The sequence below is a fragment of the Colletotrichum siamense genome, assembly GCF_013390195.1.
Source record: "Colletotrichum siamense strain Cg363 chromosome Unknown KSG_Cg363_contig06, whole genome shotgun sequence".
Taxonomy (NCBI): Eukaryota; Fungi; Ascomycota; class Sordariomycetes; order Glomerellales; family Glomerellaceae; genus Colletotrichum; species Colletotrichum siamense.
This window is the reverse complement of record NW_023501019.1, coordinates 1,601,767-1,614,018: the sequence shown is the minus strand read 5'-3', so window position 1 is coordinate 1,614,018 and position 12,252 is coordinate 1,601,767. Positions and strand designations below refer to the sequence as shown.

General features: G+C 52.8%; 5 protein-coding genes across 5 annotated transcripts; all 5 read left to right on the top strand.

Moving 5' to 3' along the window:
* Positions 1–495: 495 nt before the first annotated feature.
* Positions 496–801, top strand: CGCS363_v009437 (uncharacterized protein; the record flags this gene model as incomplete). The annotated part of the gene is made up of 3 exons (XM_036641286.1): positions 496–524; positions 578–601; positions 687–801. 3 exons carry the CDS (start codon positions 496–498, stop codon positions 799–801), a joined length of 168 nt encoding a protein of 55 aa, XP_036492923.1.
* A 2,450-nt stretch (positions 802–3,251) lies between these two features.
* Positions 3,252–4,741, top strand: matMc (Mating-type M-specific polypeptide Mc; the record flags this gene model as incomplete). Its single annotated transcript, XM_036641285.1, has 3 exons — positions 3,252–3,305; positions 3,362–3,439; positions 3,497–4,741. The coding sequence occupies 3 exons, from the start codon at positions 3,252–3,254 to the stop codon at positions 4,739–4,741; spliced, it is 1,377 nt and encodes a 458-aa protein (XP_036492922.1).
* Positions 4,742–5,531: 790 nt separating this feature from the next.
* Positions 5,532–6,040, top strand: CGCS363_v009435 (uncharacterized protein; the record flags this gene model as incomplete). The annotated part of the gene is made up of 2 exons (XM_036641284.1): positions 5,532–5,587; positions 5,653–6,040. The coding sequence occupies 2 exons, from the start codon at positions 5,532–5,534 to the stop codon at positions 6,038–6,040; spliced, it is 444 nt and encodes a 147-aa protein (XP_036493615.1).
* Positions 6,041–6,984: 944 nt separating this feature from the next.
* CGCS363_v009434 (MutS protein-like protein 5) lies at positions 6,985–9,704 on the top strand (the record flags this gene model as incomplete). Its single annotated transcript, XM_036641283.1, has 5 exons — positions 6,985–7,204; positions 7,256–7,479; positions 7,537–8,121; positions 8,176–8,602; positions 8,662–9,704. 5 exons carry the CDS (start codon positions 6,985–6,987, stop codon positions 9,702–9,704), a joined length of 2,499 nt encoding a protein of 832 aa, XP_036492921.1.
* Positions 9,705–10,185: 481 nt separating this feature from the next.
* CGCS363_v009433 (uncharacterized protein) lies at positions 10,186–12,167 on the top strand (the record flags this gene model as incomplete). The annotated part of the gene is made up of 6 exons (XM_036641282.1): positions 10,186–10,696; positions 10,754–10,870; positions 10,936–11,102; positions 11,373–11,396; positions 11,460–11,771; positions 11,841–12,167. The coding sequence occupies 6 exons, from the start codon at positions 10,186–10,188 to the stop codon at positions 12,165–12,167; spliced, it is 1,458 nt and encodes a 485-aa protein (XP_036493703.1).
* Positions 12,168–12,252: the final 85 nt, after the last annotated feature.

Genomic DNA, 12,252 nt, shown 5'->3' with positions numbered 1-12,252 from the left:
CTGAACGCGCCACAGGCTGTTCTTGGACTAGGCCAATCAGGACAGGCGCCACCAACGATTCCGGCAGCACAGACAGCCCGATGTACCGATTCGAGCAAACAAACATTCCTCTTGAGCCTCTCTAACCCAACTTCACCAACTGAACAGCTTTTTTTTTTTTTTATGGTTTTTTGGTGCCAACGCCTCCCCCTCTGTCGCCCTCGCCTCCTCTCGCCTCGCGTCCCCTTGCATTGCTCTTACCCTGCACCTTCCCAGTCCACTGGCTGGGCCCCGGCATTGCCTGCTTCCCTAGACCTAGCTACCTTTCACTGGGCCTGGGCCCGCCTCCGGGCCCGAACCTCATCTCTTCCTGCTCTCCGCCCCAGTCACAGTCAAAACCTATTGAGTCTGGTCTCTTGTCTGTCTCCCGCCTGGATTGTTCTGTCATGGTATGGCAAGCAAAACGACGGGGGTGGAGGGCAAGGGTGGGGGAGATTGAGCCACATGTTGGCCCCCATGACACGGTACGGCCTGAGGGAGGAGGTGTGAGTTACGAAGGGCGATAGCACACACATTGTCAGCGGCTGAATGGAAATAGAGCTGAGGGAAGAAATCGGAATATGTGAGCGAAGAATAAGAAGAGACATGAGCAGGGGCAAGAGAAGGAGGAAAGACAACGTCCACGCTGACCCCATCCGCTCTAGAAGTCTTGGGCTTGGCCGACAGAGAAAATGCCACCGCCACATTCTTCGGTTACCAGCGCGAACCGGTGGGGGAACATGGTCAGACACGATTCCCGTGAAGATACCCTCGCCAACATAAGATATGGCGATGGCACAGGATGGATGGGTCAGCTAATGGCTGCTCGGTGCTGCCCCGAGAGGCACCAGCTCCAACAGCGGCCACTGCCCTGTTGCCAACGACAAGAGAAGCAAGACATGGATATCCATCCGTAAACAGGCGCACGTAGGTGCCCACTCCGGCAGCAAGCATCACATCACACGGCTGATGCCCCCCTTCCCCCGGCGCCGTCATCCCTGCCCATGATTAATTCCCTGTTGGTCGTTGACAATCAAAGACCTGCGAGTCCGGGCTGTTTCTATGATTATTACGAGGCTGCTACACTCTCTTGAATGTCAGCTCCTTTGGTTCTCAGAGTGCTAGGCAGGGCGCATTGCAGGGTATTGCATGGCAGCTCCCATGGTACGGCATATTAGCCTGGACCATGACAGCAGAAGAGGCACAACCCATTCGTCTTAACCGAAGACGGCCAAACAGATAGACAGACGAGCAGCGGCCGGGGCTTGCTAAGGATATGTGCCTTGCCTAAGGTAGGGTAAGGCTGGTGTACGGCCGCCCGGCGCCGCTTTCAAACCCACATCCGAATGCGGCAATCAGCTAGATGCTCTTTCGGACGCAGAGAAGCCAGCGACGGCATACGACAGAGGCTAAGGCAAGAGAACCAGAGGGTCGCCTTAGATGCACATGCGTAACATGTACACATAAAACCACCCAGCCCAGCCAGATGCTTTTCTTTCATTCCTCCCACCTAGCATCTGATTCAATGAATGAATCTCCTCTTACGACAAAGACAAGGTGTCCTGGGCTTTGACTTGCGTTGCTTCACTTCGCTTCCCGGATGCTTCTGACCCTGGCTTTGGCTCTTGGACCCGGCTTCCCTGACCGGTGATCGGTACAGCATCACACCCGTACCATTCACAACACTCGGATTACCACTTGCCCTCACCACCATCACTCCCATCACGTTGGAACATTATTACTCTCCAGGTCGCAGGGGGCTATCCTTGCCAAGGTTCCCAACGACAAGAAGAAGGAACCCAAAGAGACAGAAGAGGAGACAGAAGAGGAGAAAGAACCGAGAGGGTAGAAAGAGAAGGCGGCAAGACAACTGACCCAGCATACCGAACAACTCTACTGGAGTACTGAAGGGAGATCGGACAAGCATCAATATACACGAATTACCGAAGAGACTCCCGGTGTCCGCTTTTGACATCGACAACTACAGAGCACCCAGCTAGAAGGAAGAGAGAGCTGCATCGAGCGATATCATCAAAGACCATCACTTAGCTTCGATCTCAAGCAAGCAAAACCCCCTTGTCACAAAGACGACAGGCTATTCATAGAGCCTTTCATGCTTGGCCAGTCTTCACCTCACCGCCGCTCCCTAGCAAGCTCGTTCAGTCAAATCTCAAGCTTGACATTGTCGTCGCATCCTGCGTCCCAGGGGAACGGTCCTAGATCACTTGCCTGATCCCTGCTCTTCGGCTGCTTGCGAGGTATTCGTCACTCCATTCCCAGACCTTGCATCCCTTGGCCATACCTCAACTCTGAGGCTGTCACCCGTACTCAGAACATTACCTGGACCTGCCCATGCACTAGCCACACCTGCACCTCATCCACCTGCAGCTGCAGCTGCAATACAAGACAGACAGCTCCCCAGAAGGACACCAGTGGCAGATACACCAGCAGACGCAGGAGTAGAGCAGAGACGGAGCGAGAGACTCAACAGGCCTCTCCTTGTCAGCAGGATTACCAACAGTTGCCATCTCTCCGAACTCCTCACTTGCCCTCCTCCCATCGTGCAACTTGATGCACACGCCACCCTCCAAGCACACCCCCCGCCAAGCTGCAATAATTTCAACATCTGCTGAATGTAGATATCTGCAGTGCAGCTCCCCTTTCAACTTTCAATCCTTTCTCATCTCACAGCTGCCGGCTGCTTTCCCCTCAAGCATTCACCTTACCGGGCTACTGTGCTGTGCAACACTCACATTGGTCGAGCCTTGTCCCACCCTCATCACCTGGGTCGTCCTGCGACCACTTGATTCTCCCACAAGTATCAAGAATATCTCCACTTGAGGATTGGAAACGAGAAAGGGCTGTTGTGGTAACTCCAGGGAACCAAAGAGCGAAACACCCAGCTCATTTGAAGCCTTGGACTACCCCCATCATCAACCTCTTCTTCATTTCGTCATACCTGTCCACATTTCCATCGACTATCAAGTAGTTGGGTATCATCTGACGGGCCAGTCTTTTCTCTTCGTCATTTACCATTTCTCTCACTTGTTGGAATGGCACACAACGGCCCACCTTCTCCAGCTCCTTCAAACGATGACATCTACACCAACGGACTGCATCACATGATACGACCGACCGGAACCACATCGTATCCAAGAGAGCATCTGCACCCAAATGATATGGGTGGATACCAAACGCCATCTCGATACGGTACGCCTGGTCCTCAACAAGACATGCCATACGATCATACCTCTCCGTACTCCCACCGCGGACACGAGAGCCAGATGGTAAGTAGCAGCCACGTCAAACGCGCTAGAAGACGGACCAAACTGACCTACTGAAGCACTCGTACAACCACACGGGCTATGATACCAGTGGTGGCTCACTCTATGGACCGCTCTCCGGAGACCTAAACCATCAGGTACGCAATCAACGCAGCAACAAGTGGATGTGAAGTAGCTCACAAGTCTTTTCACAGCCCTACAGTACCCCTGACACATCACCGCCGACGCCCTCCCGTGCGTCTGATGTGCTAACAACCCGAAGCGGACTCAACATTCACAAAGGGCCTTCTATCAGCAAGTCTCTGGCAACCCGCACTGGCCGCGTTGAGAAATCAACCCCTAGGAAGAAAAAGGAGCGTGCCAAATCGTCCAAGAAGGTTGACGGGCTCCAAAAGCCACTGAGCGAGCTGGCGAGAGAGCAGCCTCAAGTGCCCGTGGCTGACATCGAGGCCTACGTCCAGCGATCGGCGGAGACACGATTGAAAGAGGTAGAAGAGAGCAAGACGCCCGGTAGGATCAAACGGCCCATGAACGCATTCATGCTGTATCGCAAGGCGTACCAGAACTTGGCCAAGAGTCTCTGCACGCAAAATAACCACCAAGTCGTATCTCAGGTCTGCGGCAGCGGCTGGCCCTTGGAGCCTGAACACGTCCGCGATCAATTCAACGAGTGGGCTAAGATGGAGCGAGCTAATCATCAGAAAGCCCATCCGGGCTACAAGTTCACACCGTCAAAACCGAGGCCCAAGGCAAGGGACGGAGAGGGAGATTCCGAGGAGGGTGATTTGGAAGATCTCGAATGGGGTGCCAGCCGAGCAAGCTCGAGAAGCAGACAGATCAAGAAGCCGGGAAACGGTCGCAACGATGCGCCGGCATCAATCTTTCACAACTATCCCCCGCTTTCAGGCAGCCCGATGGGTCTTGGAGTGCAGACTCAGTCCATGTATCACTACAGCAACCCCGGCAAGCCTCTGCCAGCACCGTACAGCCAGACGGGCCTTGGTGGGCAGTACTACCAGCAGAGCGTTCATCAACGACAAGACGCCACCGGTTTTGTCGAGGACGTTCTTATCAGAAAGACGCCATCTCCGGCAATGGGCTACTCCGCCCCACCCATGGATGGCCGCTTCGACGGTATGAGCCAGTACGGACCCATGTCCCACCACGACGGCCTTGAGCCCATGATCGATCCGGGTTTGATGGGCCATGGAGGTCATCCATATGGTGATCCGTATGGGGATCCCATGCTGGAGCCTAGATGGACGAATCCGCTTGGCTTCGGCGACGGCAGACAGGACCTGCTCGACGGTCTGTCAGGCTATGATGAGAATCTCATGCATGATCCGCAGCTTCAGATCCTGCGGGGGCAAGAGAGCAGCTGGAGGGTGGAGGAGCTTGAAGGAAGCCACTTCAACAACTGGATAGACCAGCCAGAGTGAGTACAACTTGATACAGCACGCTGTGATAGGTGAATCTCGCGTTTTCAGCGTGGAATGAGCTGGCAAGCAATAAATGTGCGGGTTGCGGGGAGTTTTCTCTCGTGCTTGGATGGCATGTGACTGTTTTACAGGTGGAGTTTGGATCAACATGGAGATTAGCATTGTATGACACCGGTCGAACCCCCGGAGCAGAGTAGAAATGACCTTACACGTCTGCGACCAGGTTGAGGGCCTCGTTGCGAGTATCCTTTGCAAGCTGAGCATCCTGATCCTGTATCCTTGACCGAGGCCGAGATGGTGGCAAATGTGGCGCATAACTACTTATTACCACTGATGGGAGCCGATATCCGTTCCTCAGTCTCATGCACGGCGGCCGCGAACGACCAAGGCGCATCGAGTTTTCTGCATGGGCGTTGCGACGTGTTGGGGGTTTGTAACGCGTTGGGGACCTGTGGCTCACCCATCGATGTTGAAGGGCTAAGGTATCATGTAACGGCCGGCCATTGCTCTGGTCGAAACGTAATTCGAGGTTCCAAGAGATCGAATTCGTACATTTTTCAGCGGCGTCTGAACCCCCTTAAATGCATAATCTCTGTTACAGCCGCACGGCTCGTAGCTCGCTTAGCCTTATAACGGCTCATGTCCGAGGTAAGTTAGACACCTACCTAATTGCCTGTTATGTGATTTATGCAAATGCAAATGATGAGACCTGCACCTTGACTCCATCTTCGCCCACTGCCCCAGGAAGCTTTCGCTTGACGCCATACGCATCACGACGCATGAAGATACCATGACGTGGATTTCTCGCTCCATTGCTGCCTTTGGGCTTGTGTTGCTGGGTCACGCGTGAGTTCGACCATGCTCGCATTCTCCGCAGCCGTTCATGACTGACGTCGTATCCTATGCAACAGTTGCTATTCAGCCCAGGAGCATACGGCACTACAATCATTCCGAGCCGCATCGCCTTTGTCTTCGTCACCTGATTCAGCCACGACCTCGCTACCCGCAGACATCACGATCGAAACGGCAGTCGCGACCATTATCGTTATACTGGGACTTGTACTGGGTGCCCCGAACCTTCGACCGATTCAATGGCGCGTCTGGGCTGGCAAAATTGAGAGGGAGGGTGAGGCAGGGTTCCTCAGTGGCAGCGGTGAGGTTGAGAAAGATTACTTGGGCAACCCCTTTCGAATTCTTGAGAGCCGGCCGGGCTTCGTCGATATCAGGAAACAGAAGGACGACTTCGCCAGTTGGGCTAAAAACGACAAGAAGACCCAAGCAACCACTGCCTCGCCATGAGAGCAGTCTGGTTTGCAGATATCTGGAAGCGGTCACCACGAAGTATCCATGGATCTTCTTCTCGACCGGACTAGACCACCAAATATGATACTAGTGGATAATTGATTCAACAAAAACGCACATCACGAACTAGCCCTGGTTCTTGTTCGATGATGTATGTGTAATGTCGGATGAATGGACACTCTTGGCCGAACGATGTTTGTGTTGTAGTTGTAATACTCACTACCGCCTTGCCCTTCCGCCTGTATGAGTTCAGGCTCCGTAACGTCTGGCCGTCGCTTACTTCCTCGAGGGGTACACCTTCCTCGCACGAGACGGAGATGCATGGTTGGAGACCTGCACCTGCCACATTTTCTTTTCCTTGTTCCAGTGAGGCAAGTACGTGTATGCCACGCCCTTTTCAGGCCACCGCTGCCAAAGTAGAATACTTCTATCCTTCTTGCCTGAGGGCGTCTGATTTTGACAAACAACAACATCGTGTTCTCCTCTACTCGCTGCCTCTATCAACCTTCGATCAAAACCTCAAGAGTGCCGCAATGTCTGCCAGTGGCGCGCCTAGCCTCCACTCTCAATACGGTCAATCTCGTTTGAGGAGCAGCTCGAGTAGCAAGTCAGGACTTCCGTCCATCTTGCGAGGCCCCTTTCAGCACCGCCAGCGACGCAGTCCCAGTCTTGTCGGGCCAATTCGTACTTCGCCCATTTTTCCTACTCCACGGGGTGCTCACTCAGTACGCCGCGGAGACCGGTCGAGTCAGGGCGTACGCGCTGCCGCATCAGTTCAGATTTCGGCTTTGCAACAACACTTGCCTGATGATGGTCTTTCATCGTCTCCGACTAGAAGTCTGCACCCCGGTTTTTCGGCGCAGCCACGGTTGCCCGCTCATGGACAGTGGCCTTCTTCCGGGGAGGCAGCTGTTCCAGAACACTGGTGCGATGAGGTTGTCATGGCTGTTGATGTCAAGGACAAGAGTGCTCTTGGATGCGCCTACTACAGGACTTCTGAGGATACTATCTATCTACTACGCGATGCACCCGGCACCGGTTTGCTTACTTTTATCAACTTTCTCATGGTTCATGTCGAGCCGACGGTGGTTGTGTTACCCCTGAAGATGCCCGATGAGGTGGTTCGTTTCTTCGAAGAGCACAAGGTCGTTCCCCGTGAAGGTAGGTTCCTCCGTGACGATACTGCGGAACAACGCTCAATGCACGGATTAGACGATCCCGGAACTGAGCGCTACCTCCTGCGAACTGTCGGCTCGAACGAGTTCAACCACCAGGCCTCCATCGATAAGTTGATAGACTTGCCACCTATCCGTTCGGGGCCAATTGTGGTGAACACTGCTACCGGTGGCTTGCCGAATGACGTCGCGCAAGGTGGGTGTCGAAATATCAAGCTCATGCGCCTTGGCTCATTCGTCGACCTCGATTGCTTTTCATCAGTAGGTTCAAATTTTGAATTATCAAGAGGCGAGCTCTAGTGGGCTGACACCTGCCAGATTGGGTGTGCCGGGGCCGTTTTGGGTGAAATCGCTCGCATTGGCAACGCTGCTGATGGTCTGTTAAGGGTACCGGTAGCCTCGATTCAGATGTTTGCCCTTTCGGATTCTATGCTGGTTACCGATGAAACGATTTCTTCGCTCCAAGTTTTCCAATCCGAACTTCATCCGAACAGGTTGATGTCTGGCTCGGCCACAGCGGGCTCCTGCTCAAAAGAGAGCCTGTCAGTCTATGGTCTGTTTCATCCCTTCGCAAGCACTCCTCAAGGGAAGGTCAAACTGCGGCAAATGTTCTTGCGCCCTTCGATCAATCTTGACACGATCCGCGAGAGGCAGAAAACTGTCACGGTCCTGCTTCAGTCCGACAATGCAGAGGCACTCGAAAGTGTGTGCGGAGCGCTGAAGAAGATTCAGGATGTACGAAGGCCTCTGGAACAGTTAAGAAGAGGAGCAGATATGCCAACCGGAAAAGCCATTGGCCGTGGTGTTTGGTGGTCTTTGACTCGATTTTCGATTGCTGTTCTTCAACTTCGAGATGCCATGCTGCAGTTGCAACACACGCATGGCCTTGCTTGCGTACAACAAGTAAGTTCTCCATATGACTAGACATCCCTTCATCCTGCTAATATCTTTTATCAGGTTCTTTCTATTATTCCCGCTCGTGTCATCAAAGGCGTCGCTGAGAAAGTCGATTCTATTATCGATTTTGACGAAGTCAAGGCTAGCTCGAGGATTGCAGTGAAGCCCCATGTCAATATGCAGCTTGACAAACTAAAGCATGACTATCAGGGCTTGGATTCCCTTCTGGACGATATACGCAATTCAATGTCACAAGAACTCCCTGAATGGGCTCAGCCATATGTCACTGGCTGCGTCTTTTGGCCACAGCTAGGCTTTTTCACGGTGGTCTCTCTTCGCCAAGATGGCACACCCGCGTACATGGGACAAGAGCTTTATGATGACAGATGGGAAGTTATGTTCATCACCGGGGGTAGCGTCTATTTCAAGAACCGCCGCATGGCAGAACTGGACGCTCAACTAGGTGACCCCTATTCGGGAATCGTAGGTACGTACGTACTGATGTTTGGGCACCTAACGAGAAGACCTGGTTAAGATTTGGCGAAGACCTAGAGATACAGATTCTTCACAACCTCGCCTGCGAGGTTCTTGAACATGCCCCCGTCCTAAACCACGCCGCGGATGCGTGTGGCGACTTCGACTGTTTGGTGGCTTTAGCACGGGGGGCTCGGAATTATGGCTGGACGGCTCCAACAATGACAACCGACAATGTCATCTCCATCCAGGGCGGACGCCATCCGCTTCAAGAACTGGCCGTACATTCATTCATCGCAAATGATTGCATGCTAGAGGGGGGTTCCGGTAACCCTCGAGGTCACCATGACGAAACTACGGCACTCGTCATTACTGGGCCTAATCATTCGGGCAAGAGCGTCTACATAAAACAAGTCGCTCTTATTGTCTACCTAGCCCATATTGGAAGCTTCGTCCCGGCCAGTCTTGCTACAATAGGAATTACGGACCAGATTCTCACTCGCATCTCGACGCGGGAGAGCGTGTCACAGAAGGAAAGCGCTTTTGGGACTGACTTGAGACAAGGAGCTTTTGTCATGCGGCATGCTACTCGCCGGAGTCTCGTCGTGATTGACGAGTTCGGTAAGGGTACTACAGCCGACGATGGAGCCGGGCTTATGGCAGGACTCATGGACCACTTCACTGCGCTCGGTACCGATGCGCCTAAGGTACTCATAACTACGCATTGTCATGAGATTTTCGAAGGCGGATACCTGCGAGACCGGCCAGGTCTAACCTTTGCTTACATGGACGTGCGTCTCGACCTGGCTGCCCCAATAGACGACCAGGTAGTTTTCCTTTACGACCTTCGTCTTGGAAGAAGCATATCTAGCTTCGGTAGCAATTGCGCGGCACTCAATGGGGTCAGCAAAGCAGTAGTGGAGCGAGCGGAAGCGATTATACTGTTGTTGGCGCGAAACGAAGATCTTGGGGCAGCGTGTGCCAAATTGGATGGCGAGGATCAGGCACGTCTCCAAGAGGCCGAGGCAGTCGCCAGGAACTTCATCGAGCTGGCTCTGGGCGATAAAGTCGAGGCTCCAGGGGAGGTATTGGGGCATTTGCTGTGGCGAGGTTAACATGTGTTCTGTGCGCCCTGTAGTAGACTCTGTCACACAGTGATTTGACGAGGGCTTGCGGGTAGAGCGCTGTATTCATTAAGCGAAGCAGATCTATCGGCTGCTATGAAAACATGAGGTTCGGATGGCGTGATGAATTTTCTCCAGTCGAGCGGCTGGAGACTGCTTAAGTTTACTCCCCTGTCTTTGTCTAATGCGGTTTGCATGCTGTCCATCGCAATTAGGCGCCGACGGTTTTAACCGCCGGGAACCAACACAATGTCGCCTGCATCCCAGAGAAACTCAGCAAATCAAACGAGACAGCGCAACAGGGTCATTTGTTTAGCCACGATGCTCAGCCGCAGGGCGGAGATACATGCTTGATCTGACGAGAGACAGCTCTCGATGAGATTTTCCCCCTCCGATATATTCCACGTCCTCGCCCGTTTCGTTCCCGTCGCCTGACACTTGACAACTTCCTGGTCACCATCCCCACGCAAAAATGGCAGCCCATAGGCCAAGGAAATCGCCCATCAAGTTTCATGACCTTGACCAGAAGGATGTTTACGACAAGGCTGTGGGCGAGACGGATAGTGAGAAGGCCCGTAACTTTGTTGTTGAGTTCAGCCATCAGCAAGCCACCATAGCCTTCGACCTGAGCGCAGATGATTTTCGCATTCTTCTGGGTCACGAACCACCCGACGGGGTCATACGGTGGATCAACGTTTGGTCACCGAGTACACAGCGTCCAGCTATTGAGTGCATTGGTACTCGTTATAGCTTTTCACCGCGACTTCAGGCTCTCATGACGTCTGCTACGAAGGCATCCATGGCAGAAACTACGACTTCTGTCCATCGTGTTAACCGCGCGGATGTTGAAGCTGGATCCTCATCAACGGAGGCTAAGAGTGCTTCGCCAAATGACGCCCGAATACAGATGTCGGAAGACATTGAAATCTATCACCTAGTCAAGGAAACAATGAACTATACCTCCATAGATCATGGAAAGCAATGTATGTCGTGAAACGCGTGTCTCCGACGCTTCAAAGGGACCATTAACCAGTCTTTAGTCCTTTGCATTGGTGCAAACTGGCTACACCGTCGACCAATCAACCCTAGACATGCGGAAGACAAGGCAGGTTTGCTTCCGCCAAAACATTGGTCATGGCTCACGCTTTGTTCGAACTGTAAGTCCTGCATCCGAAGTGGCCGGAAAGTTGACGTCTCGCGGGCATCTTCTGACCCTCCTCAGCCGTTGTCTTGTCATTGCATGAGACACCGCCATATGTCTACCCAGAAGATGCGAAACTGGCAGATGAAGAGTTGAGAGGCATGCGGTCCAACACCATGGCGGTGCTTCGCCAACTGTCCAAACATGGTGTCGACGACTACAGCAACAATGTCATCACACTTAAATCGGTCAGGCAAGCGTTGCCTACCGCAGGGCCCGGGTGCAATGCCGCACGAGAAGGCTCAAGTAACCTGTATTGTACACCCTTCCAGCGAAAAAACAAAATCTTCATTTCTTTGGACTGTGCTGAATGCTTGAAATATAGGTTCTTCTACCTGTTCGAGGACTATTCAGGGGCGGTACCGGTGCTGGCAGCTTCACGCGATCGAATTCATAGTCTGGCAAGTACCAACCAAAATGCGCAAATTTGCACACCTTTCTGACCATGTGGATCATAGAGAGAGAAAATTCTTGCAAGCAATGTAAGTGATTTAGAAATGCTCCGCCATCCCTCGGAGAGTTCCTGCAGACTGACGTATAGGCAGAGTAGGAGAAGCAAGTTGAAGAGCGGTGATGTTATTCGACCCTTGCACACCCTCAGGAGGGAACTTCGCCAGCTTCATCACCTGTTTGAGAGCTACAAGAGCCTCATAAGGCGCATCTGTAGACCTAGATGCGGTGACGGCCACAAGCAATGTCCCTGTGCTGCCTTTGAGTCACTAGGCGGCCTATCGGATGAAGTCAAGATATCTTCGTCAGCAAGGGGTCGCTTTGAACGACTCGAGGATCGGTTGCAGTTGTTGATGCTGAACACAATGCACGAGTACTTGGATGAGCTGGACGCTTTGTCAAATACGGTAGGCTCTCAATATGCCATACAATACAATGCCGCTATCGAAAGCTTACAGAAATACTGCATCTTTTAGTACTTCAACCTGACGGCTCAAAAGGACTCCCAGGCCACCGCCCGTCTGAGCAGGAGCGCCACCCTCCTTGCTAAGCTGAGCGTTTTCTTTCTGCCCATAAGTTTCATGACTAGCTACTTCTCCGTTGAGATACCAGGCCTTGTAGAACACTACACACCCAAGATGTACTGGATCTGCTTCGCTATCATTGCTGGCCTTTCTTTCGTCAGCCTATTTTTCTTTAGCCGCATGTTGGAGTTTGTCATCGACATTCTTGAGGCGTGGACGGACTCTGTGACGAGCAGGTTTCTTGGAATACGGGAACCTGTTGAAAGGAACGACGACTAAGGTAGTGGCGTGGTGAGGGGTGCGGCGATGGTATTGTCGAAGCAAAACTTTGGTATCGTGGTATCGTTGTCGTCGTATCATAGAC